General features: G+C 44.8%; 1 protein-coding gene across 2 annotated transcripts in view; it reads right to left on the bottom strand.

Moving 5' to 3' along the window:
* Window positions 1-26,475, bottom strand: part of LOC142250184 (very-long-chain enoyl-CoA reductase-like) — an 88,857-nt gene that overhangs the window by 34,076 nt on the left and 28,306 nt on the right. Inside the window, exons 2-3 of one of the 2 annotated variants that reach the window (XM_075322352.1) lie at window positions 8,760-8,810; window positions 5,699-5,750 (exon numbers count right to left, since the gene is read on the bottom strand). In XM_075322352.1, the coding sequence (XP_075178467.1) occupies window positions 5,699-5,750; window positions 8,760-8,810 (103 nt within the window). Of the gene's footprint in view, window positions 1-5,698; window positions 5,751-8,759; window positions 8,811-26,475 lie in introns of those variants that run through there. The other variant, XM_075322353.1, reaches the window with a different exon arrangement.

Here is a 26,475-nt window from a genome sequence, read left to right as displayed (position 1 = left end):
TAACCCAAATATATTTGGGCCATTGCTTAGCAACAGGCACTACAGTACATCGGACGCTTCTGTCATTTGCTCTATTGTTGAAGAAATGATGGTCTGTAATGATGATCCTCTATCCCAACTTCCAGATCCATTTTTAAAGAAATCTAAGTCACTGCCAAAAAAAAAATCTTGTGTAAATTAAAAGGATATAGAAACTTTTGGAGCAATTGATTTTTAGTCAAAAAATACTTTGCCTTTATAGAAATTGTTCTGCACCGTATATTGCTTGCTGCAATGAGTTAAAGAAGTTATCCGGGACGATAACAAAAGAGTAATAAAATGAAGGAAGATGAGTGTTGAAGTCTATCATCAGTATGAGCTCGCTGGCAGAGAGTGAAAGGGGATATCTGGGACCTTTTAAGAAAAAAAATGTGCCCAAGCTCTAACAGACAGGTAATTGCTATCTGCCTGTTATGCCCGGCACCGTTTTTCGCCGGCACAGAGCGGTCATGGACTACTCCTGCTGGCAATACAGTGGCTTACTCAAGAAGTAGGAGGGCACCAAATCCTGGGATCACCCCTGGCACTGAAAGCTAATAATTAATAGAGAGAAAAGAAGTGCCAAAAAACTGAGGGATCACCATATACATAATTAATCAAAAATGTTTTATTGTATATCAAAGAACATAAAAAGCACATTTGTGTCACACAACACCAAATGGTATCACAACAACCATAGACAAATTTTAAAAACATTTAAAAACATACAAAAAAGAGACCATGTGATTCCCTATATAAAGTGGACCAAGATTCTAACCAAGCTAGCTGGTATAATAAACAGATCAGAAGTTAGTTAAATTTTCAAGGCACATGATATTGCAACATAGCAAAAAATGTGCTGTAGCGCTTCACAAATAATTATAATACATATTCAACCCAGCAACAGCTTATAATGCAGTCATAATATACCCTGATACTTAGACAAAGCAGCCTTGTGCAGAGAAATTATAAAGACCCCAATATCTCAACTAGCATAACCCCAAGTTGAACCTGAGCACCCCAATTCCCAGAGCTGCAGCCTGAAATCCCCAGCCCTGGGCTGAGAAAATGAGTGCAAAAATAGCCCTCCTCAAGGAGACAGATCTTTGACTTGACTCGTGTGTCTATGCCCCAAAGTCCAAAGGGTTAAAGCAGGATAATGTAAAGCACAAAGCTGTTTGAAGGTCCAGGGAATCACCTTACCCACCCGACGCGTGTCGTCACACTTGGTGACTTTCTCAAGGGCAAAAAAGTAACTTTTAAACTTTTTTGCCCTTGAGAAAGTCACCAAGTGTGACGACACGCGTTGGGTGGGTAAGGTGATTCCCTGGACCTTCAAACAGCTTTGTGCTTTACATTATCCTGCTTTAACCCTTTGGACTTTGGTGCATAGACACACGAGTCAAGTCAAAGATCTGTCTCCTTGAGGAGGGCTATTTTTGCACTCATTTTCTCAGCCCAGGGCTGGGGATTTCAGGCTGCAGCTCTGGGAATTGGGGTGCTCAGGTTCAACTTGGGGTTATGCTAGTTGAGATATTGGGGTCTTTATAATTTCTCTGCACAAGGCTGCTTTGTCTAAGTATCAGGGTATATTATGACTGCATTATAAGCTGTTGCTGGGTTGAATATGTATTATAATTATTTGTGAAGCGCTACAGCACATTTTTTGCTATGTTGCAATATCATGTGCCTTGAAAATTTAACTAACTTCTGATCTGTTTATTATACCAGCTAGCTTGGTTAGAATCTTGGTCCACTTTATATAGGGAATCACATGGTCTCTTTTTTGTATGTTTTTAAATGTTTTTAAAATTTGTCTATGGTTGTTGTGATACCATTTGGTGTTGTGTGACACAAATGTGCTTTTTATGTTCTTTGATATACAATAAAACATTTTTGATTAATTATGTATATGGTGATCCCTCAGTTTTTTGGCACTTCTTTTCTCTCTATTAATCAATACAGTGGCTTAGTCAACAGAGCAGAGACTTCTTTTCCGCTCTGCTCTGTAGATGGGATTCGCAAGACAAAACAATCACTGATCTCGGGGAGACCAGCCAGAGAAAACACTGCCGGCAGCCAGCGAGGGCGCTCAACACAGTGAAATCCTAGGTGGATTGCCCCCTGCGAAGTATGCAAATCAAAAAGGGTCTGTGGAGCCGCTGTTATTTCCTTGGCCTTGGTATTTCCCTTGTCATGACTTTAAACTCATCAAGAGCTGGATATTGGCTAAAAGGGCCACTTAATATGGTGGTTATGGTGGTTTCCTAAAAAGAGCCACTCCTTGGCTAGGTCCTTCCCGGAGGGATATCTGGCTATTTTCTGTGTCGAGACTCCTAAGGGGTAGTTTGCACACTACGACATCGCAGGTGCGATGTCGGTGGGGTCAAATCAAAAGTGACGCACATCCGGCGTCGCTGTCGATATCGGAGTGTGTAAATCGTTTGATACGATTAATGAGTGCAAAAGCGTCGAAATCGTATCATCGGTGTAACGTCGGTCATTTCCATAATTTCGGAAGGACCGATGTTACGATGTTGTTCCTCATTCCTGCGGTAGCACACATCGCTGTGTGTGAAGCCGCAGGAGCGAGGAACATCTCCTACCTGTGTCCTGCGGCTCACGCCGGCTATGCGGAAGGTAGGAGGTGGGCGGGATGTTTACGTCCCGCTCATCTCCGCCCCTCCGCTTCTATTGGCCGCCTGCCGTGTGACGCCGCACGATCCGCCCCCTTAGGAAGGAGGCGGGTCGCCGGCCAGAGCAATGTTGCAGGGCAGGTAAGTTCATGTGAAGCTGCCGTAGCGATAATGTTCGCTACAGCAGCTATCACAAGAGATCGCAGCTGCGACGGGGGCGGGGACTATCACGCTCGGCATCGCAAGCAATGGCTTGCGATGTCGCAGTGTGCAAAGTACCCCTAACAGAGGCTCCACAGACCCTTTTGATCTGTAGATGGGATTAACAGCCATTGTCATGCTGATAGGCAGCAGAGAGCCAGATTTCAAACTAGCTGTGTCGGCTTTCAATAAGCATGACAATGGCTGTCTTCCCCCCCCCCCTCCCTCCATCTACAGAGCAGATCAAAGTGGAAGAGAAACAGCTGCTCTGTTGGGAAGCAGCTGAATTGCCGGCAGGAACAGCCTGTTGTGACCCCTCTGTGTCGCCGAAGAACAGTGCCGGGCACAACAGTCAGGAAAGTAGCAACTACCTGCCTGTCAGAGGTTAGGCACTTTAAAAAAAAAAAAAAAAAGTCCCGGATATACCCTTTCAGCGAGCTCATTCTGATGGTGGTAGAGTTCACACCGCTCATCTTCCTTCATCGGAGCTCCTCTTATCTTGTGTATGACTAGAGAAAAGCTCAACTTTCACAAATTTAAAAGTTTAAAAAAACCCTCTCAAAAAAGGTATCCATACCTTTCAATTATTGGTTGCTTGTCAAACACATGTCCAAAAAAGAACGAGACGACAGTCATCCCCCAAAGCTGGAGCACAACTTTCTAACCAATCTATATTTTTACTTTGGTGGTTTTTGTAAAGGGAGAATAGTTTGAGGACTTTCCTCACTTAGAAGGCCCAATTTTTTATCACATTGCACTTTTGTTTTGCATAGTTTTTGGTGGGTTTTCATTTGTTTATTATTGTGCTTTATTCTTTTATTTTACACCTTTGATAAAGTCTATTTTATAGGCAGCGGGTGAAAAGTATTGACCACGTCACCAATTTTCTAAGTAAATATATTTCTAAAGGTGCTATTGACATGAATATGTTACGTGATGTCGGTAACAACCCATCCAATCCACACAGGCAAAGACATCAAACCGTATATGTCCATAAATTGTCATGTGTAAAAATGAGAAATCAGGAATGTAAAAACCGGACAAGTAGCGCAATAGGGTCTTACCAGATTAAACACTGAAATATAAAGTAGGTAAACTCACCTATAGGGGTTGTGTCAGTGACAACACCTAAAATCACGTAGTATTAAGGTGGAACATCTGCAGCCCCAAAGTGTTCAGAAGAAGGATAAAGGAAACCGGGTATCACGCCACGCTTGTCACCATTCAAGACCGAATAAACGATTCCATGTCTTATTGAGGTAGCCAAGTACAGGGCAACGTGTTTCAGAGGACACAGCCCCCTTCCTCAGGACATATAGTTATGACAAAAATAATTATTATTACTGGTGTGATACCCGGTTTCCTTTATCCTTCTCCTTAAAAATAAGAAATGACAAAGGGAAAAAGTAATGAACACATGAAGAAATAGGTAAAAAAAAAAGTCATGACACTAGATGAAAATCTATCAGTAATTAAAAAGTACAATCCTGCCACTTAGTGAAAAAATAAAATCAGCTGGTTCAACTGATGACCTCTAAAAAGGTCTTAGTACCAAGGTGCCACACAAGAAACATCTCATGATGGGCAAAACAAGTGAGCTATCTCAAGACCTCCACAACCTTATTGTTGTAACACATATGTATGGTATTGGTTACAGATTAATTTTCTAATCTACTGAAGGTTCCAGTGAGCACGGTTGGGGAATTAATCCAGAAGTGAAAGGAACATCATTTCACAATAAACAGTCCGTGACTAGGTTCTCCCCGCAAGTCTTCAGGCAAAGAAGTGAAAATAATTTTCAGAAGGGTTCTCCAAGAGCCAAGGACTACCTGTGCAGAGCTACAGAAAGACCTGGAAACAGCAGGTACAATTGTTTCAAAGAAAACAATAAGTAATGCACTCCCCCTCCATGGTCTGTGTGCCAGACTCCACGCAAGACTCCATTGCTGACCAAAAACATTCAAGAGCGTTTAACATTTGCCCAACAACATATAGACAAGCCTGTACAATACTGGGAGACTATAGTCTGGTCATATGAGACCAAAATTGAACTCTTTGGATGCCATAATACACACCATGTTTGGAGACCAAAATGCAAATCACTCCAAATATGCCATACCAACAGTGGAGTTTGGAGATGAGACTATTATGGCGTAGGGCTGTTTTTTCAGCATACGGCACTGGGAAACCTCACAGAATTGAAGGATGGATAAATGGCAAATGGACCCAGACATTCTTAATAAAAATCCTCTGACATATACCAGGATGATGAAGATGAAACAAGAGTGGACATTTCAACAAGACAATGATCCCAAACACACAGCCAAGGATACTCTCAATTGGCCTCAAAAAAATATTTAGAAAATGAGTGACGTGCTCAATACTTTTTTCACCCAGTGTATATTCACCTGTTTCTTTTTCTATGTTCATTACTGTGGGTGGGTTTGGAGTTGCAGATGTTTTCGGCTGATTCATCATTTGTGAATTCTTAAAAAGCTATAACATTTTTTATGCAAATATACACCAGTCGTCTGAAAGTGATTTCATGTATGTCTGATTTTTACATAGTCTTTTCTATATTTTAGTGGAACAAACTAAAATGTTGTAAAAAGGTAATAAAATTAAGAAAATGTTCAGTTTGCAACATTAATGGTCCACATGCACCACTTAGAAGAATTTGGCATAAAACAACATCAATGAATACCACAAGACAAAGAAAAAAAAGACTTTAAAAACTTTGTACCAGTGTCATCATTTGTGTTTTTTTTCCTTCTACTCTACCTAGGTGGCTCTTGTTACAGAAGAAAAAAAATGTACATAATAAAAGAACACATAATACTTACAGCATTTATGAAACATCAATTTGATGTCGTTAACTGTAATATTCGGTTCTACCTATGTGAAAAAAGCAAAAACACTGAGTTAGAAGTTTCGATGTATGTTATGTGGAAACACTCCTTTAAAGGGGGACTCTGGGGAGATAATCTATGAACTATAGATTGTTCTTATATGTAACTTCATGTTATTTTACTACTTCTCACCATGTTCTTATATGTAACTTCATGTTATTTTACTATTTCTCACTATGTCTTAATGTCCCAGCGCTGCTGCTACTCCTGAATGTTCCCCCTCCCTTCTGGACAGCTGCTTCAGAATCAGGGGGGAGTACTGCTGCTACTAACCAAACCCCCTCACTAAGGGTTATCACAGTCTGTGTGCAGGTGTAATGTCCTTCCTCCCCAACTGTCAATCTGCATGATCTGCCTGCACCTTCACAGCTTGTATATGACATGTCAAGAAGAAGTGTGGCGTGAGAGCAGGATAAGAAGGAATTGACAGGTCATATACAAGCTGTGAAGGTGCAGACAAGCAGCACATGATAAGACGGAGGGAGAGGCGACATCAAATTGACTGTGATAAGCCATGGTGAAGGGATTCACTTATGAACCTTAGGGGCACTTTGCACACAACGACATCGCATGCCGATGCTTGCGATGCCGAGCACGATAGTCCCCGCCCCCATCGCAGCAGCGATATCTTGTGATAGCAGCCGTAGCGAACATTATCGCTACGGCAGCTTCACATGGACTCACCTGCCTTGCGACGTTGATCTGGCCAGCGACCCGCCTCCTTATTAAGGGGGCGGGTCATGCGGCATCATAGCGACGTCACACGGCAGGCAGCCAATAGAAGCAGAGGGGCGGAGATGAGCGGGACGTAAACATCCCGCCCACCTCTGTCCTTCCGCATAGCCGGCGTGAGCTGCAGGACGCAGGTAGGAGATGTTCCTCGCTCCTGCGGCTTCTCACACAGCGATGTGTGCTGCCGCAGGAACGAGGAACAACATCGTACCTGTCGCAGTAGCGTAATTATGGAATTCCCAAACACTACAACGATGATATGATTACGACGATTTTGCGCTCGGTAATCTATCATCTAGGATTTACACACTACGATGTCGAGTGCGATGCCGGAAGTGCGTCACTTTTGACATGACCCCTCCGACATCGCACCTGCGATGTCGTAGTGTGCAAAGTGCCCCAAAGAGGAAGCCTTGCCTTCGGATACCTGATTTTATGTCCCAGAAGGGAGGGGGTGCACACAGGAGCAAAAGCAGTACTGTGACGTGAGATCATAGTGAGATGTAGTAAAATCACATTAAGTTACATTTAAGAACAGAAAGGTAAGAGCTTTCATAGTTTGACAGACTTTAGATTGAATACATTTTTATTTCCCTGGAGTACCTCGAAATTTAAGAGAGGGGAATTTTTGAAGGATTTTACAAAGCATATTTGATGTAAAGGGTGAAAATTTTGCACAATTAACAAAAGGTGTAACATTTTATCATTTTTCACTTTGCCATCACTTTTTAAAAAAGTGGAAAAAATGAGTGAGTTTTAGTGGGAAAATTACAAAATGTTTAATGTTTTTCCTTCTGAGGATACCCTCCTTTACTTTAATCTTCAAGAACAGCTAGACAATATGTTGTGTTAACTAAGTTTTACATATGTGCATAGGTTATTACCCCTTCTCTATATGAAGTAAAGAATTGATGAATGTAATAACATTTTCTTCTAGAGCCATTGCTTAGGTGTCCATTTCATAAAGGTCATGGGTGTTCGGTGTAGTTCTTAAAAGGACTTCCACAGACAAACTTTGCCCTTAATCTTTATCTAACAGATCCTAGGGGATACCTTGGCTTTCACTTTTTAAAACATGTAGAGGGATCTGGACTTACACATAGTAACCTGGGTTGGAGCCATAAGCTAGGTGATGGGCAGTAGAGTCGTCTGGCAGAAAGAAGAGTCGCTACCAGGACATCAAAGTCAGAGATAGAATTGGAAAATAAACCAGTACTCAGAATATGAGCCGAGGTTAGAAAACTCTATTCAATACTAGCACCACATGAGCCGGGAATAAGGATGTGGACCAGATCAAGTAGAACTTATAACTGGCAAGTAGATGTGGAAAGCCAGGATATTAGTGTGAGCCTCATTCAAAGCTCACAGAAAGAAGCTAAATTAAAGCAATAAAGTCTGAAAGACAACCCATAAACTCCTTGCCACAGAACCACAATCCAGCCCAGCGACAGAAGCATAGGGAACGAGCACAGATGTTAATGGAACAATACCTCTAGTCATGATCTGTACTAGCTATAGTTTAAAGCCTGAGTTATGTATGGCAATATAACGCCAATAGAAATATTGCATTACCATCACATGAAAGATATTGGTATCTATGGAGTAAAACTGTAGCACATTGGTTCAAATACAATTTTACTATAGCACCTGAAGGGACACAGACTTAATTACCGCCCCGGCCAGGTAGTGTCCTCTCCCACACACCCCTGGCCATCCACGTGTGCTGCTGCCTCCTTCCCCTCCCGAGGCATGTGCACACAGCCAAGGTCTTCTGCTCGTGCACACCAGCCTTCCTCTTAAAGGACTGGTGCGCAATTAACAGGAAATGCAACTTAGCCTATGGCACTGTGTATTTAAGGCACCCTTCCATTAGGGGAGGTGCCTGCACAACTTTCCCAGTTATTATTATTATTATTATTCATTTATAGAGCACCATTAATTCCATGGTGCTGTACATGAGAAGGGGTTACATACAGATTACATACACAAGTTACAGTAGACAGACTAGTACAGAGGGAAGAGTTAGTCAGTGTCCTGTCTGTCTAGCTAGTTGTCAGGTTCCGTTACCCCTGTGTCAGTCACCTGTACCTGAGACTGTCTTCCCAAATCCATCTGCTCCTGCCGTGTGCACGATAGCTGTCTATACCCACCTGCCTGTCTGTCCCGGTCATCCCACCTGTACCTGCTTGCATCTGTGCCACGAATAGGAATCATTTCCAAACTTGGCCAAACCCTTTGAATACATTTCCGTTTAAGGTCTTACCTTATCTAGAAAACACAACTGCTGCTTGGTTTTGCCGTCCAGGATTTCCACCTGAAATAAATAAATGAATGAATGAATGAATAAATAAATAAATAATATTACTCTAAAACCCAAGCACATAAATGGCATGTCAACTTAATAGTACAAGGGTGGACGAATAAAACTGCATTTTTTTAATAATTAGTAGTTCAATAAAAATCCTGCCCTATGGCTGCTGTCAATCTCGTATTGCCTGTCTATTACTATGCCATAGGGTTAAGGGGAGTGGGTTACATCTCTTCATTGAAAACACTGGACTCAAACTATCTATCCACTGTATTCTATTAGAGCTCTTAGTAGCCAACCATTCGTTTCATTTGGGTACTGGGAGTACAGACCTGTAGCTGTAATAATGTAAAAGTCTTAAAGGGGTTTTCCAGTTCTCCAATATTGATGGCCCATCTTTATAATAGGCCATCAATAATACATCAGTGGGGGTTAGATTGTCAAGGGGTGCTAAGCTGACCCTAAGACTGTGGGCCCTGAGCTTGGAGGTACCCTTGATGGTATTGAGGTCCAGGTCCCCGCCCTGGCCCTGTCTCCTGTCAGGCCCTGTCCTAATACCTCCCCCCGTACCCCCAACCATGAGATGGGCTGGACACAAAGTAACAACCTCCCCAAGACACAGACAAGGGGATAAAAACCAAAACACACTCGCTCTGCAAATGACCACAGATGAAAGACAAAAGGACACCAGAGGGAATAAACCAAAAAAGAAGGAGTAATTCACACCAGGGAACTCTCAAACAGCGCAGTCAACAAGTCACTGGTCACCAAAAAGGAATGCCACGGACGCAGGGATATCGCAACTGCAAGCAGAAACTATCTTCGGCGATGGTACAGAAAACTCCCCAGACTTTAGGCCCAGTCACCCACAACGACTTACCAGCGATCCCGAAAACGATGTGACCTGATAGGAATCGCAGGTAAGTCGCTGGGAGGTCGCAGGTGAGATGTCACACAGTCAGATCTTACCAGCGATGCAGGAACAATACAGGTTGCAGTAGCGACCTGTATAACGATCTCAGCAGTCACTGTGACCCTGTCACACAGTGTCAAACACAGCGATGCGTCCTGCCCAGCAGGAGATTGCCTTTGAAGAAAATGGCCTGGACCATTCTGCAACGACTAGAGATCTCACAGCAGGGGCCTGATCGCTGGTAGGTGTCACACAACAATATCGCTAACGGGATCGCTACTGCGTCACAGAAACCGTGACTCAACTGCGATCTCGTTAGCGATCTCGTTATGTGTGACGGTACCTTTAGGTAGGAGAAGGTCAGCTGGAAATGGAGATTAGCAAACCTGGTTCACTGAGAAGCCAGCCACTGCTCCAGGAGGCATTATCTACTAAAGTGCCAGAAACAGATAAATAAAACAACCGACGCCCAACAGAACAGAGCTACTTGCAGAAACCAGGCTGCTTGTTGGAAGTGTGTACAGAGTCTAATCAAGTAGTGGCAAACATTATTGTTATAGGAGCACTAAGTGGATTGTGATTGTGAAATGGGCCCTCTTTGGGCATTATTACTTTGTAGGGGCAACATATTAGCAATGCAAGTCAATAGGGAAAAACTTTCAAAGTAACAAGTAACCCGAATGTCGTATCGGGTGCCGATCCGGGTGGCGCATCATAGGTTGTGTAGTAGTGATCCATAAACACGGATCCACACCGCGCTTGACAGACTTTCCATGTACACGTCTTTATCTACACTCCATAAAACAGACACATACTTTTAGTGGCGACTCTGTCATTTATTGAAATTCAGTTGCATTCACTTGAATTGGAACAAAGTTCCCTGAAAATAAAACCTACCCCGAAAATAACCTTAGTATCATTTTTCGAAATTTTGGGACTAAGCTTGAAATATAAGCCCTACTCAAAAAGTAAGTCCTAGTTACAGTTCAGTAGAGATCTTACAATTCATAATGCATGTAAGGAGAGATTTATATAGATATATATATATACACATATACACACCGTATTTTTCGCTTTATAAGACGCACTTTTGTTTCCCCAAATTTTGGGGGAAAGTAGGGGGTGCGTCTTATAAACCGAATATACGGGGGGGGGGGGGGGTACACACACACACACACATATACATACATACATACATACATACATACATATATATATATATATATATATATATATATATGTCCCTACAAGCATGAGGTTCCCGTGACGAGGGTTGTAGGCTTACGTCTTATGGCCATAACGCTAACAAAAAAATCTCAAAAACTTTTTTTGTACAGGATACAGCCAGGCCCCTTTTTGTTAGGCCTTGCTATCAGAGTTTCTGTCCCTACGTAGCGCGCAGTGGGGGTACGGCTTGGCAGCCCGCCTGATCTAATAGTATGGGCGTCACCTAATAGGCTGCGGGTTTGTGACTGTGCGTCTGCTAGTGTGAACAGTGCTCTATGCAAGCCACCAGTGTGCAGTTTTACCATCCAGCCATCACCTCCTCCATATATGGAAGTGAGTGTTAATGGCTCCACCTGCACCTGTGTTGCCTCTACCTAGTGGGGGTTTAGCTGTATCCTGCTGGAGTAGTAGTAGTAGTCTTTTGGCCTGAGCAATATACAGCTGCAATTCCATAGTAAAATAAAAAAAGCTTTACTTACCTCCAGCGCTGATCTCCCGGTCTCCTGCTGCTGCTGTCTGTGATAAGGCACGCAGAGATGATATCACTCTGCCGTGCCGATCACATGACCGGCAGCAAGAACCAGGAAGTGGAGGAGGGAGGACTCGGAGCTCAACTGCAAGGAGGGAGACACAGGGATTACAGCCCTGAGAAGGTAAGGAAAGAGTGTTTTATTTTATTATGGGCAGCAGCATGGGGGGCATATCTAACACAGGGAGGCATGTGCCATCTATAGGGGCCATGGGCAGCTGTATGGGGGCCATATCAAACACAGGGGAGGTGTGCCATCTATAGGGGCCATGGGCAGCACACATGGGGGCATATCAAACACAGGGGAGGTGTGCCATCTATAGGGGCCATGGGCAGCACACATGGGGGGCATATCAAACACAGGGGAGGTGTGCCATCTATAGGGGCCATGGGCAGCACACATGGGGGGCAAACTGTTGTGGCCATAAATACTGCTGCAGTTCAGTATGAAAGTTTTATTGTCCTCTCGAAAGCTTGCAATTAGTGATGAGCGAGTATGCTTGTCACTACTCGGTACTCGCACGAGTATCACTGTACTCGGGCTACTCGGCGGGTACCGAGTAATTTCGCGATACGCGTGCTGTACTCGTAGTCTTCATCCCTGCATGTTGACGCTCTTTTGAGAGCCAGCCCTCATGCAGGGATTGGCTGGCAGACCACTGCAATGCCACAGCCCTGTTAGTTGTGGAATTGCAGTGATTGGCCGGCCTGCACAGCGTGACCGAGCCTTTATACCGGCGGGCGCACTGTGCTCTGCACACAGCCATCTCATATTCCCTGCTTTCCCTGCCCACAGGCGCCTATGATTGGTTGCAGTGAGACACGCCCCCACGCTGAGTGACAGGTGTCTCACTGCACCCAATCACAGCTGCCGGTGGGCGTGTCTATACTGTGCAGTAAAATAAATAAATAAATTAAAAAAAAACGGCGTGCGGTCCCCCCCCAATTTTAATACCAGCCAGATAAAGCCATACAGCTGAAGGTTGGTATTCTCAGGATGGGGAGCTCCACGTTATGGGGAGCCCCCCAGCCTAACAATATCAGTCAGCAGCCGCCCAGAATTGCCGCATACATTAGATGCGACAGTTCTGGGACTGTACCCGGCTCTTCCCGATTTACCCTAGTGCGTTGGCAAATCGGGGTAATAAGGAGTTAATGGCAGCCCATAGCTGCCACTAAATCCTAGATAAATCATGTCAGGCGTCTCCCCGAGATACCTTCCATGATTAATCTGTAAATTACAGTTAAAAAACACACACACACGAAAAATCCTTTATTAGAAATAAAAAACAATAACAAAGTCCCTCATCACCAATTTATTAACCCCGACAAAGCCCTCCATGTCCGGCGTAATCCACGGACCCCCAGCGTCGCGTCCAGCTCTGCTGCATGCAGGTGACAGGAGCTGCAGAATACACCGCCGCTCCGGTCAGCTTCACACAGCAACTGAGGTGAGTAGCGCGATCAGCTGCTGTCAGTCAGGTAACTCACGGCCACCGCTGGATCCAGCGGTGGCCGCGATTAACCTCAGTGACAGCTCAGCTGATCGCTATACTCACCTCAGTTGCTGCGTGGAGCTGACCGGAACGGCGATGAGTAGCGCGATCAGCTGAGCTGTCACTGAGGTTACCCGCGGCCACCGCTGCATCCACCGCTGGATCCAGGTAACCTCAGTGACAGCTCAGCTGATCGCGCGGCTGTCTTCAGTTGCTGTGTGAAGCTGACAGGAGCGGCTGTGTCTTCTGCTGATCCTGTCACCTGCATGCAGCAGAGCTGGATGCGACGCTGGAGGACTGTGGAGTACGCCGGACATGGAGGGTTTGTCGGGGTTAATAAATTGGTGATGAGGGACTTTGTTAGTGTTTTTTATTTCTAATAAAAGATTTTTCTGGTGTGTGTGTTTTTTAACTGTAATTTACAGATTAATCATGGAAGGAATCTCGGGGAGACGCCTGACATGATTAATCTAGGACTTATTGGCAGCTATGGGCTGCCATTAACTCCTTATTACCCCGATTTGCCAACGCACCAGGGCAAATCGGGAAGAGCCGGGTACAGTCCCAGAACTGTCGCATATAATGTATGCGGCAATTCTGGGCGGCTGCTGACTGATATTGTTAGGCTGGGGGCTCCCCATAACGTGGGGCTCCCCATCCTGAGAATACCAGCCTTCAGCCGTATGGCTTTATCTGGCTGGTATTAAAATTGGGGGGGGATCGCACGCCGTTTTTTTTTAATTATTTAATTATTTATTTGACTACACAGTATACACACACCCACCGGCTGCTGTGTTTGGGTGCAGTGAGACACCTGTCACTCAGCGTGGGGGCGTGTCTCACTGCAACCAATCATAGGCGCCGAAAAGCAGGGAATACGAGATTGTTTAATGAGTGGCCGGCTTTTTCAAAAGAGGAAAAGCCGCCGGAGTTTAGTGAACAGCTGTGCAGCGCCGCGGCAGTGATCGGGGAACGGTAAGTAAGAGAGAGGGGGGAGAATGACCGACAGACTGTGAGAGGGGGACAGACAAGACAGAGAGAGACAGACAGAGCGAGACCGACCGACGAGAGATAGAATGAAAAAAAAAAAAATGACCGACATCGCTAGTAAAAAGCACAAAACGTGCGTTTTGGACATCGGAGTGCCACACAATGTTTTACGTAAAATCTTTCATGTATTAATCTCAAAAAGTAACATACACCAGCTCTATCTCACTATTGGGTATGTGCCCTTAACATTTCCGCCATGAAAATTCATTTTGGTGTCATTTTGGAAGGTTTTCTGGTGAGTCCGTAAAAATGGCGTAAAACTCGGACAAAATTGTTCACAGCTGTGACTTTTGAGTGATAAATGCTTCAAGGGGTCTTCCCCATGCTGTTGCCATGTCATTTGAGCACTCTTCTGAGACTTGTGACATTTTTAGGGTTTCTACATGCTGCCGGGGGTCATTTCAGAAAAATACTCGGGTCTCCCATAGGATAACATTGGGCTCGGTGCTCGGGCCGAGTACACGGTATCTTGGGATGCTCGGCCCGAGCCTCGAGCACCCGAGCTTTTGGTACTCGCTCATCACTAATCATCCTATCTCATTTCTATCTAGGTAAAACCAAAGACTTATCAGCAGCCCCTCATACCGTACATCTGTTCCTTTCACACAACCTCGGGCTTCCCTGGAATCAAAATCTATTGTTCGCTGTATAGACCCTGGGAATTTTTAAGATGTTTAACCTTTTCTGTAATACAGGAACAGCTATTAATTCTGAACCAGAATGACTGAGTCACAGCGATATAAACATCACACCGAGGGGACGGGGGCTTATAAAGGACTTAAAGTTAAAACTCAGCCCATTATATCTAGGACAAATGCTAGGTCTATGATCAAGAATTCACATCTAAATTAAGTTACAGCAGCTGGCGTCCCTCACAGGAGGAATTCCCGGACCGAGAACAAATCTATCACCTTATTTCATTACATTGTTTATTACAATTTTATTAGAATTGTTACTTTTCTAAAAAAAAAAAAAAAAAAAAAAGATGATGTCATGTGCAGCACACAATGCTGCATGAGTACTTGGCTGCGAACAGAACAGTGGATGGATACATACTGTAATATATACACACACACACACACACACACACACACACAGTGGAATAGATAAGGAATGTATAGATAGAATGGCCACACTTAATAATTTGCATTTTTTATAAAGTTATTTATTTTGTCTCATCTGGTTTTATTAAAGGGAATCTGTCACCAGATTTTCCCTTATAAGCTGCGGCCACCACCAGTGGGTTCTTATATACAACATTCCGGAATCTATATATATCAAATTGGCCGCTGGGCTCGGCCTGGCCCTGCCCCCCCCACGGATTGGCCGCTCGCCTCGGCCTGGCCCTGCCCCCCGCATGGATTGGCCGCTTGCCCCGGCCCTCCGCACGCATCGCCCGCTCCAGCGTACACCGGCTCCCGGTACACATGTGCAGGGAGCCGGCATACGCTGACGCCTCGCCCGCTCGGCCCCACCCCCGGCACACATTGGCACGCTCGGCCCCGCCCCCGGCGGACGTAACTTTGCAATGCTGGGATCGTGACGGAGCCGGTGTACGCTGGTAACCATAATACGCATCGGGTAACTATAGGAAGCGCTTCCCTTAGTTACCCGATGTGTATCATGGTTACCAGCATACACCGGCTCCCGGTACACATGTGCAGGGAGCCGGCATACGCCAACGCCTCGCCCGCTCGGCCCCGCCCCCGGCACGCTCGGCCCCGCTCCCGGCGGCCCGCTTGGCCCCGCCCCCGGCACACGTTGGCCCGCTCAGTCTTGCCCCCGGCGGCCCGCTTGGCCAAGCCCCCAGCACACGTTGGCCCGCTCGGCCCCGCCCCTGGCGACCCGCTCGGCCCCGCACCCAGGACTATTGTAGCATGGGGGATGGAGCACGATGGGGGGTGAGCAGCATGGAGGATGGAGCACGATGGGGGGTGCGCAGCATAGGAGATGGAGCACAATGGGGGGTGCGCAGCATGGGGGATGGAGCACAATGGGGGGTGCGCAGCATGGGGGATGGAGCACGATGGGGGGTGCGCAGCATGGGGGATGGAACACGATGGGGGGTGCGCAGCATGGGGGATGGCGCACAATGGGGGGTGCGCAGCATGGGGGATGGCGCACAATGGGGGTGCGCAGCATGGGGGATGGAGCACAATGGGGGTGCGCAGCATGGGGGATGGAACATGATGGAGGGTGCGCAGCATGAGGGATGGCGTACGATGGAGGGTGCACAGCATGGGGGATGGAGCACAATGGGGGTGCGCAGCATGGGGAATGGAGCACAATGGGGGTGCGCAGCATGGGGGATGGAACATGATGGGGGGTGCGCAGCATGGGGGATGGCGTACGATGGAGGGTGCACAGCATGGGGGATGGAGCACAATGGGGGTGCGCAGCATGGGGGATGGCGTACGATGGAGGGTGCACAGCATGGGGGATGGAGCACAATGGGGGTGCGCAGCATGGGGAATGGAGCACAATGGGGGTGCGCAGCATGGGGGATGGATCTAGATGGGGGGTGCGCAGCATGGGGGAAGGAGCACGATGGGGGTGCACACCTCCCCCCAAAACACACACACACACACCACCACACGCGCACAACACACCACACACACACTGGGAACCACAAACACCGCCCTACACAGACACCCACACACACACAGACAACGCCGCACACACACAACACCCAACACACAAACACCGCGGCATACACAAATATACGCACATACCGCGCAACACACACACATTGCACAAAACATACCTCCCCCAAAAACACACACGCACCCCACAGTTACACCCACACAAACCGGGCAACACACACAGCACCACACACACAATGCTGCAGACACACAGCGCTCCACAAACAACGCAACACACACACACACACACAACGCAACACACAAACAACACCGCTCTCACCCCCCCCCAGACAACACCCGGAACATTTACAGCGCCATACACAAACACATGGAAACTACACACAACATCTATAATATAATATAATATAATATAATTATATATATATATATATATATATATATATATATATATATATATATACGGTATTATATAAACGAAAATCATACATTAACTACACAATACGTAAATTCTAGAATACCCGATGCGTTAGAATCGGGCCACCTTCTAGTACTGTATATAAGAGCCCAGACCGCTCTGTATAACATAAAAAAACACCTTTATAATACTCACCTAGGGGGGGGCGGTCTCGTCCGATGGGTGTCGCTGCTCTCGGTCTGGCAGCTTCTCCATCTTGTGCGATTGCTGTGCTCCTGCCCAGCCGCGTGAGCATGACGCATCCTATGTCATTCACAGAGAGGCCTCCATTGCTCTCCTGTGTATGTGCACTTTGACCTCCCCTGCTGAGGTCAGATCAAAGCACTGTAGTGCGCATGCACCGGCGGTCTTTAACCTTTCCTCACCCCTGCGCATTACAGTACTTTCTTTGCTTTGCTCTCAGCAGGGCAAATCAAAGTGCACCTGTGGAGGACCACAATGGAGGCCTCTGTGTGGTTGATGCAGGATGCGTCATGCACACGGGGTTGGGCAGGAGGATGGCGATCGCACAAGATGGAGACGATGCCGGACCGCGACACCCATCGGAGCGGACCACCCCCTACTCGAGTATAATAAAAGGGGTTTTTTTTACATTATAAAGCGGTCTGGGCTCTTATTTACAGTATTCTGGAATACTATATATAAGAGCTCACTGGTGGTGGCAGCAATTTAGAGGTTAAAAATCTGGTGACAGGTTCCATTTTGGAAAAATCAAAATGACACAAGATGTTTGATGAATTTGTTCAAAGATGCTTTTAATTTTCCTCTTTTGCTTTATTATTACTTTCTTGAGTAAAAAGCCGCTTGATCCTTTCAATAAACCTTAAAATTTCACAAATTAGACTTCAACTGCGCAAATAAAATAAAAAACAAAACAAAAAAAAACAAAAACGTGTTACACTCCACTGGAGTAAAATTGCACAAAAGATTTGCAACTTTTGAACAAATAATTAATTTGCTGATAATATATGGCCAAATGAAAACCACAACCGCAAGGTCAGGCAAAAGACCGAAAAAAACAAGAGCAATAACTGGATCAATCACAGATTTCAGCCCCAGATTAATCAGGACTGGAGATTTTCCCGCCAGTCTTGGTGAGGGGGCATGTAGGAGTCATATGTTCATTTTGTCGGAGCTGGAAGAAACTAGCGTGAAAACTACAAAAGTAATTTTTGTGCAAAAAAATTGCTTTGATGAGTCGTTTCCGCTACTTTTTGTCTTCCTTTTTTCTCTGAACCGATAAGCCCTTACTGATAAGATCCAGGGGATTTCCACAATCTACCAGACACTTCCCCTGCAACAGATGGCTCAGCCTCCAGTTTGGCTCCTAAAGTGGGGAAGTCCTGAACAGGGGACCCTAGCCAAGACAATTGTGGGGATATGTGATCCCTACAATAAATTCCGGTTTCTGAATTAAATTGAGTTTCAGGGGAGAGATAGATATTTCCCTTTAAACCACCCTACCCCCCTAAATTTGGCTTAGTAGAAACATTGAGTCTGTTATATAGGCCTCAGGCTACACTATATATGTGCATGTAACAAAATGTGCTCACCAGGTGGCAATATATTTAGAATACTCCTTTAATCTGCAAGTTATTGGTGTTTGAATCCTGCCTGGTACCTGGACATTAATCCGCGCTGCTGAGAGGAAATGACATTTAATCCTCCTGGCAGCGTTCGGGTTTCAGTCAACGGGATGGAACAGGCGTGGCTTCAGACACCACTCTGTATGGAGAGTGACATCTGAAACTGCATCCTGGCACTGACTGACAGCCTCCTCTGGTGTTGAGTGGCTGTCTGCCAGTGTAGGGGTGCGCGGTTACAGTCGGCGTTCTCCATACACAGAGCAGTGACTGAACCCACACCTGCACTGCCCGAGTGACTGAAACCGGAATGCTGCCATGAGAATTAAAGTTCATTCCCTTCCGGCAGTGGGGTTCAATGTGCAGGCGTCGGGCAGATTCGAAACACTATTAAGCTGTAGAATAACCCCATGTCTGCAGGTAATACCATTTTTACAGATGACAGACTTTAAAGGGAATCTCTTAGCAGATTTTTGTTACCCCATCTGAGGGCAGCATGTTGAAGGCAAAAGAGATTCTGAAACTAACTATGTTTAACTTAGATCACTGTGTGCAGTCGTTCTGACTTAATCTAAAAATTGAGTTTAGCAGAGCTGGGAGCTGTCCCCACCCACACCAGGCTCTTAATAGAGATTGTGCATTGACTGAGGAGTCAACCACAACAGGGGGCATGCGGGGTGCCCTGCACTAGAGGAGTCAGAATAATGTTAAATCACAGAGAAATAAACTCTTTAGTTTAGATAAACAATAGCTCACACACAGATAAGAGAAGCACAGTTGTATTTTATTTTTTAACCCTTGCAGCATGCTGTCCTCAGCTTACATTGCAAGATCCTGGTGACAGATTCCCATTAACTACTAAATCAGCAACAATGGCTAAAGGCCCTTTTACAAGGGACGGTAATCAACCAAAATGATCATTCATAAGAACGTTAGATTTTGATCCTGCTTAAATATGGCACTCATCAGCAAACAAATGAGAAACATGCTCGCTCGTCCGCTAACTGCATTGTTTACGCAGGGTATCATAGTTAGCTTCACATGATAAATGTACTGCAAACAACACACACGCTCCTTGGGGACAAAACAGCAGTATTAACAATTGTTCTGTATCGTCCTGTAAAAAGACCTTTTAACAAGCCCTGTTCGTCTTGTACGATTAATAAATAGAGAGGGGTCTTACCTAGTGTGATCTCCTCTAAAGAAAAGGAATCATAGGCATCGCCAGCTCATTCCACCTGCAAGTAATGTCTCCCCTCTAATGATGCAAAAACCAGTCAAAAGAGCATTTCAGCAGTTCAAAAATAGTGCAAGTACAGTACAAGCAGAGAAGTAATTTTTTCAGATTTTATTATATGGAATATACACACACACACACACACACACACACACACACAAATTTGGGGTCACCCAGACAATTTTGTCTTTTCCATGAAGAACCATACTTCTATTTATCAAATGAGTTGAATAATGAATAAAAAAAAATATAGTCCAGACAGTGACGAGGTTAGAAATAATGATTTTTACTTGAAATAATAATTTTCTCTTCACACTTTGCTTTCGTCACAGAATGCTCCTTTGCAGCAATCCCAGCTTTGCAGACCTTTGGCATTCTAGCTTCCAGAAGACCCTCCCACAAGTTGGATTGGCTTGATGGGCACTTTTTGCGTACCATACAGTAAAGCTGCTCCCACAACAGCTCAATAGGGTTGAGATCTGGTGACTAGGCTGGCCTCTCCATTACAGATAGAATACCAGCTGCCTGCTTCTTCTCTAAATAGTTCATGCATAATATGGAGGTGTGCTTTGGGTCATTGTCCTGTTGTAGGATGAAATTGGCTCTATTCAAGCGCTGTCCACAGGGTATGGTATGGCGTTGCAAAATGGACTGATAGCTTTCCTTATTCAAAATCCCTTTTACATTGTACAAATCTCCCACTTTACCAGCACAAAAGCAACCCCAGACCCTCACATTACCTCCACCATGCTTGACAGATGGCGTCAGGCACTCTTCCAGCATCTTTTCAAAAGTTATGCGTCTCACAAATGTTCCTCTGTGTGATCCAAACATGACAAACTTCGATTCGTCTGTCCATAACACTTTTTTTCCAATCTTCCTCTGTCCAATGTCTGTGTTCATTTGCCCATATTAATCTTTTCCTTTTATTAGCCAGTGTCAGATATTTTTCTTTCTTTGCCACTCTGCTCTGAAGGCCAGCATTCCAGAGTTGCCTCTTCACTGTAGACGCTGATACTGGCGTTTTGCAAGTACTATTTAATGAAGCTGCCAGTTGAGGACCTGTGAGGCATCGATTTCTCAAACTAGAGACTCTAATGTACTTGTCTTGTTGCTTAGTTGTGCAGCACGGCCTCCCACTTCTCTTTCTACTCTGATTAGAGCCTGTTTGTGCTCTCCTCTGAAGGGAGTAGTACACATCATTGTAGGAAATCTTCAGTTTCTTGGCAATTTCTGGAATATCCTTCATTTCTAAGAACAATAGACTGTCGAGTTTCACATGACAGTTCTCTTTCTCTGTCCATTTTGAGAGTTTAATGGAACCAACAAATGTAATGCTCCAGATTCTCAACTAGCTCAAAGGAAGGTCAGTTTTATAGCTTCTCTAATCAGCAAAACTGTTTTAAGCTGTGCTAACATACTTGCACAAGGGTTTTTAAGGGATTTCTAAACATCTATTAGCCTTCTAACACAGTTAGCAAACAAAATGTACCATTAGAACACTGACGTGGTGGTTGTTGGAAATGGACCTATGTAGATATTGCATTAAAAAACAGACGTTTGCAGCTAGAATAGTCATTTACCACATTAACAATGTATAGAGTGTATTTTTGTTTAATTTAATGTTAGCTTCATTGAAAAAAAAATGTGCTTTTCTTTCAAAAATAAGCAAATCAAAAAAGGTCAGAGGAGCCTCTGTGAGGAGTCTTCGAAACAGAAAATAGCCAGATATCCCTCCGGGAAAGACCTAGCCAAGGAGTGGCTCATTTTAAAGGACACCACCTTAACCACCATATTAAGTGGCCCTGTAGTCAATATCCAACGCTTTGATGAGTTTAAAGATATGACAAGGGAAATACCAAGGCCAGGTATCCATCCACAGACAGCTGTTTCGGGGTATTGCCCCTCAGTGTGGAGTAGGATTCTGGCTAGGTGGGAGCAATGCCTAGTAGACCAGCAAGACAAAACAATCACTGATCTCGGGGAGACCAGCCAAAGAAAACACTGCCAGCAGCCAGCAAAGGCGCTCAACACAGTGAAATCCTAGGATTGATACCTGGCCTTGGCATTTCCCTTGTCATATCTTTAAACTTGTCAAAGAGTTGGATATTGACTACAGGGCCACTTAATATGGTGGTTATAGTGGTCTGTTTAAAAAGAGCCACTCCTTGGCTAGGTCCTTCCCGGAGGGATATCTGGCCATTTTCTGTGTCGAGACTTTTAACAGAGCCTCCACGGACCTTTTATGATTTGCATACTTCCCAGGGGGCAATGCACCTAGGATTTCACGGTGTTGAGGGCCTTTGCTGGCTGTCGGCAGTGTTTTCTTTGGCTGATCTCCCCGAGATCCGTGATTGTTTTGTCTTGATAAGGAAATATCTAAGCGACCATAAACTTTTGAGCTGTAGCGTGTCATATTATAGAATATATATATATATATATATATATAAATAAATATATATATATATACACACATACATACATACATACATACATACATACATACATACACATATACACTGACACACACACATACATTACTATATACACACACACACACACACACACACACACACACACACACACACACACACACACACACCTGGATATCTGCCATACTAAAAAGTGATCCTTTGTTCTGAATCCTGTGGTTACGGTGCATTCTCTCTCTGTATACAGATATGGGTTGCCACAAAATTGGTTTGAAATGTTGAAAGGATATAAACTTAAAAGGGGTTTTCCACGGCAACATGGGTCTGTCAGTAGTCGCCTGGTAGTGCAAAATTTGCTACCAGAGAGAGCTGGCGCAAACCACTCTGTTTTATAGATCCCAGCAGTTACTCTGATCTTCACCCTTTAACCTCTGTACAGAGATCTGGGCTTAAAAAGGGGGCCCTGTTTTCGGGCCATAGAGTTAGCTGCTTGCCAGTGATCCAGGTTGGCAGAAAGAATAGACCGGTAGCCAGAACAGACCAAGGAGGTTGGTGCAGGGACAAAAATCGTAAGGCAGGTCAGTAGTCAAAAAATGAGCAGAGGTCAAAATAAGAAATGACCACAGGGAGTAAAAGCAAGATACAAAATTCACTGACGCTAGTCATCAAGTTTTAACTGACAGTGAACTGACTTCAGGAGCTTAAATAGCCTGGAGCCCCGACTAGGGCATACATAGCCGGAAACCAAAAGTGGCAGAAGTTAATGCTCGATCTTCAAGCCTGGACAGAATTACAAGTCCTAGAGGACACAAAAGTAAAGTTGTCACCTCACGTACCCTGGAATGAGAATGCAGCACCGCCAGGTGACAGAAGCATATAAAGGAATAGCATGACCAATACAGATGTCAGATCTTCTACTTAGACAACCCCTTCTCAAATGCTGTATTCTCCAGTTGAAAAAAAAAAAAAAAAAAAAAACAGATCCCACAGCAGCACCATCGCTGGGATGTCAGCAACGGGTGGGCATTATTGGGCTGCTTTGCGCTCATTCCCTTGGACAAAATTTGGATATCTGGGGAAAATGTGAGTACGACAACCCATTATCAGTCATTGATTGGCTGCAGTCAGGAGCATAACGATCGCAGCTGCAGAAGAACTGACCGCGACTGGGCAGGAGGGGAGTTTCACAGACACCGGCATCTATTTTATTTGCATGTGTATCCAAGGAGGCACATTCAGCTGAAGTGTATTGCAGCGCAGAAACACACTGGCTCCCTGAACTGCAATACACACCACTGTCCAATCAGAGGCCGGCAGCTGACATCAGCATCACATGGACACAAAGGGCTGCTAGTAGTTGGAATGCTGAACTGCCTCTACAGCAGCTATGGAGGATGCCGAATGTCGTGGGAGTAGCCTAAGGTAAAAAGAATAGGTTTGTTTTTTTTTTAATTGTGTTGTAAAAGAGCAGTAGAACAGGTAACATTATAAAAAGGGGCCTAAGATAGGAGACATTTCTTACAGGATGCAGCCTCAGATTAGGACATTATTATTGTAGGAAGGGGCCCAGGATGGAGAACTTTTCTTGTAAGAAGGGGCTCAGGATGGGGGACATTATAGAAAGGGGCCCAGTATGGGGTCCAATTCACACAGGATGTGGTCCAGGATAGGGGGGGCCATTTCACACAGGATTTGGCCCAGGATGGGGGGGGGGGGGGGGGCATTTCACACAGGATGTGGTCCAGGATGGGGGAGCTATTTCATACAGGATATGGCCCAGGATGTGGGGACTATTTCACACAGGATGTGGTCCAGGATTGGGGAGCCATTTCACAGAGGATGCGGCCTGGGATGGGGAGTCATTTCATAGTGGATGGGGCCCAGGATGGGGGACATTACTACAGAAAGTGTCCCAGGATGGAAGACATTGCTATAGGAAGGAGCCCAGAATGGGGAACATTGCTATAGAAAGGGGCCCAGGATGGGCTATATAATATAGAAAGGGGCCCAGGATGGGGGAAAAGTACTATAGAAAGGTTCCAAGCATGGGGACACTTCTTATAGAATACAAAGCACAAGGAATGTGACCGTTGCAGCCCATGTCCTGGATACGTCTGTGTGTGGTGGCTCTTGAAGCACTGACTCCAGCAGCAGTCCACACCTTGTGAATCTCCCCAAATTTTTGAATGGCCTTTTCTTAACAGTCCTCTATCTAGCCTGCGGTTATCCCGGTTGCTTTGCACCTTTTTCTACCACACTTTCTTTCTACTCAACTCTCCATTAATATGCTTAGATACAGCACTCTGAACAGCCAACTTCTTTAGCAATAACCTTTTGTGGCTTACCCTCCTTGTGGAACGTGTTAATGATTGCCTTCTGGACCTCTGTCAAGTCAGCAGTCTTCCCCATAATTACGTAGCCTACTGAATCAGACTAAGGGACCATTTTAAACCCTTAGGAAGCCTTTGTAGGTGTTTTGTGGTAATTATTCTAATTTTCTGAGATAATGACTTTGCCTCTGTGTGTAATGACTCTATATAATAAAAGCTTTTCCTTTTTGTATTGAATTACTGAAATAAATTAACTTTTTGATGATATTCTAATTTATTGAGAAGCACTTGTACAATAAGAAACAAAGGGCAGTTGCACTCTGAAATCCTAAAGCATGCAAACACAATGTAAGAATAAAAATATGCATTACTAAAGAAAATCTAGAAAAAATTGAGATATATAGCATACAAAATGGCCATTTTAATACCTGCCCAGCAGCCACGTCAAGGCATATCTCATTGCTGGGAACCTACACTAAACGGAAGCCTCTTTCTGGGTTACACACCTCAATGTGAATGGGCATGTAGGAACCTGCTACTGAAGAATAAAATCACCTGTGGCTAATGGGGGAGGGGTGCAAAGTCGATGTCATGACTCCATAATGTAGATAAAGTCTGACGGCACTACCAAAATGCAATCAGAACAGGTGCAAAACATAACATGACATAATAAAAAAAGGACAGTTGCACTCTGAAATGCTAAAGCATGCAAACATGTGTTTATTTCCTTTGTATGTATTGGAACAGCAAAAAAAATAAATGGGTAATTTGGACATAATTTCACACAAAAACCCCAAGATGGGTCAGACAAAATGGTTTACCCATTATTTTTAAAAGGCGCCAATAATTTTGCTTCAAGCATGTAATTCTCGTTCAAACTCAACTGTGGCAAGTAACAGGTGTGGGCAAAATGAAAATCACACCTGAAACCAGATAAAAATGGAAGAAGTTGACTCAATCTTTGCATTGTGTGTGTGTGTGTGTGTGTGTGTGTGTGTCTCACACTAAGCATGGAGAACATAAAGAGGAGAAGAGAACTGTTTGAGGACTAAAATTGTTGAAAAAATATCAACAACATCAAGGTTACAAGTCCATATTCAGAGATCTTGATGTTTGTTTTTTAATATGTTGTGCACTGTGAACAAAGTCCACAACCATGGCACTGTAGCTAATCTCCCTGGATGTGGTCAACAAAGAAAGATCTCTCCTCCACAGGTGGAATTTAGATCTGGACTCATTGCTGCCACTTCAGAACTCTCGAGTTTTGGGGGGGGGGGGGGGGGTTACATCCATTACTGCTTGCTGCAGTATGTTTGAGGTCATTGTCCTGCTGGATGACCCATGACCTAGGACACAGACCCAGCTTTCTAACACTGGGCACTACATTGTTTTGCTGCCTCTGGCACTGGGTGCCTTGAATGTGTAAGGCATCATGAATCTGAAGATTACCAAAGGATATTGGGTGGAAATGTAGTGCCCAGTGTCAGACAGCTGGCTTTGTGTCCTAGGTCATGGGTCTTCCGGCAGGATAATGGCCATAAACATACTTCGAGAAGCACCCAGAAATGGATGGAAACAAAGTGCTTGAGAGTTCCCAGGAAGCGATAGATTGCAGGTATTAATTCTAACAATATTTGCCAACCCATTGTTGGGGTTGTGTGTGAAATTATGTTCAATTTGTATTTTTTGTGTTGTTCCAATACCCACAGAAGGAAATAAACCTTTGTAATTGCAATACTTTTCTGGGAGAAATACTTCATTTTCTGGAACAATTTCAAGGGTGCCAACACTTTCGG

This window comes from Anomaloglossus baeobatrachus, chromosome 8 (assembly GCF_048569485.1).
Source record: "Anomaloglossus baeobatrachus isolate aAnoBae1 chromosome 8, aAnoBae1.hap1, whole genome shotgun sequence".
NCBI classification, from domain to species: Eukaryota; Metazoa; Chordata; class Amphibia; order Anura; family Aromobatidae; genus Anomaloglossus; species Anomaloglossus baeobatrachus.
The sequence above is the reverse complement of the archived record's forward strand: the minus strand, read 5'-3'. Positions and strand labels throughout refer to the sequence as shown.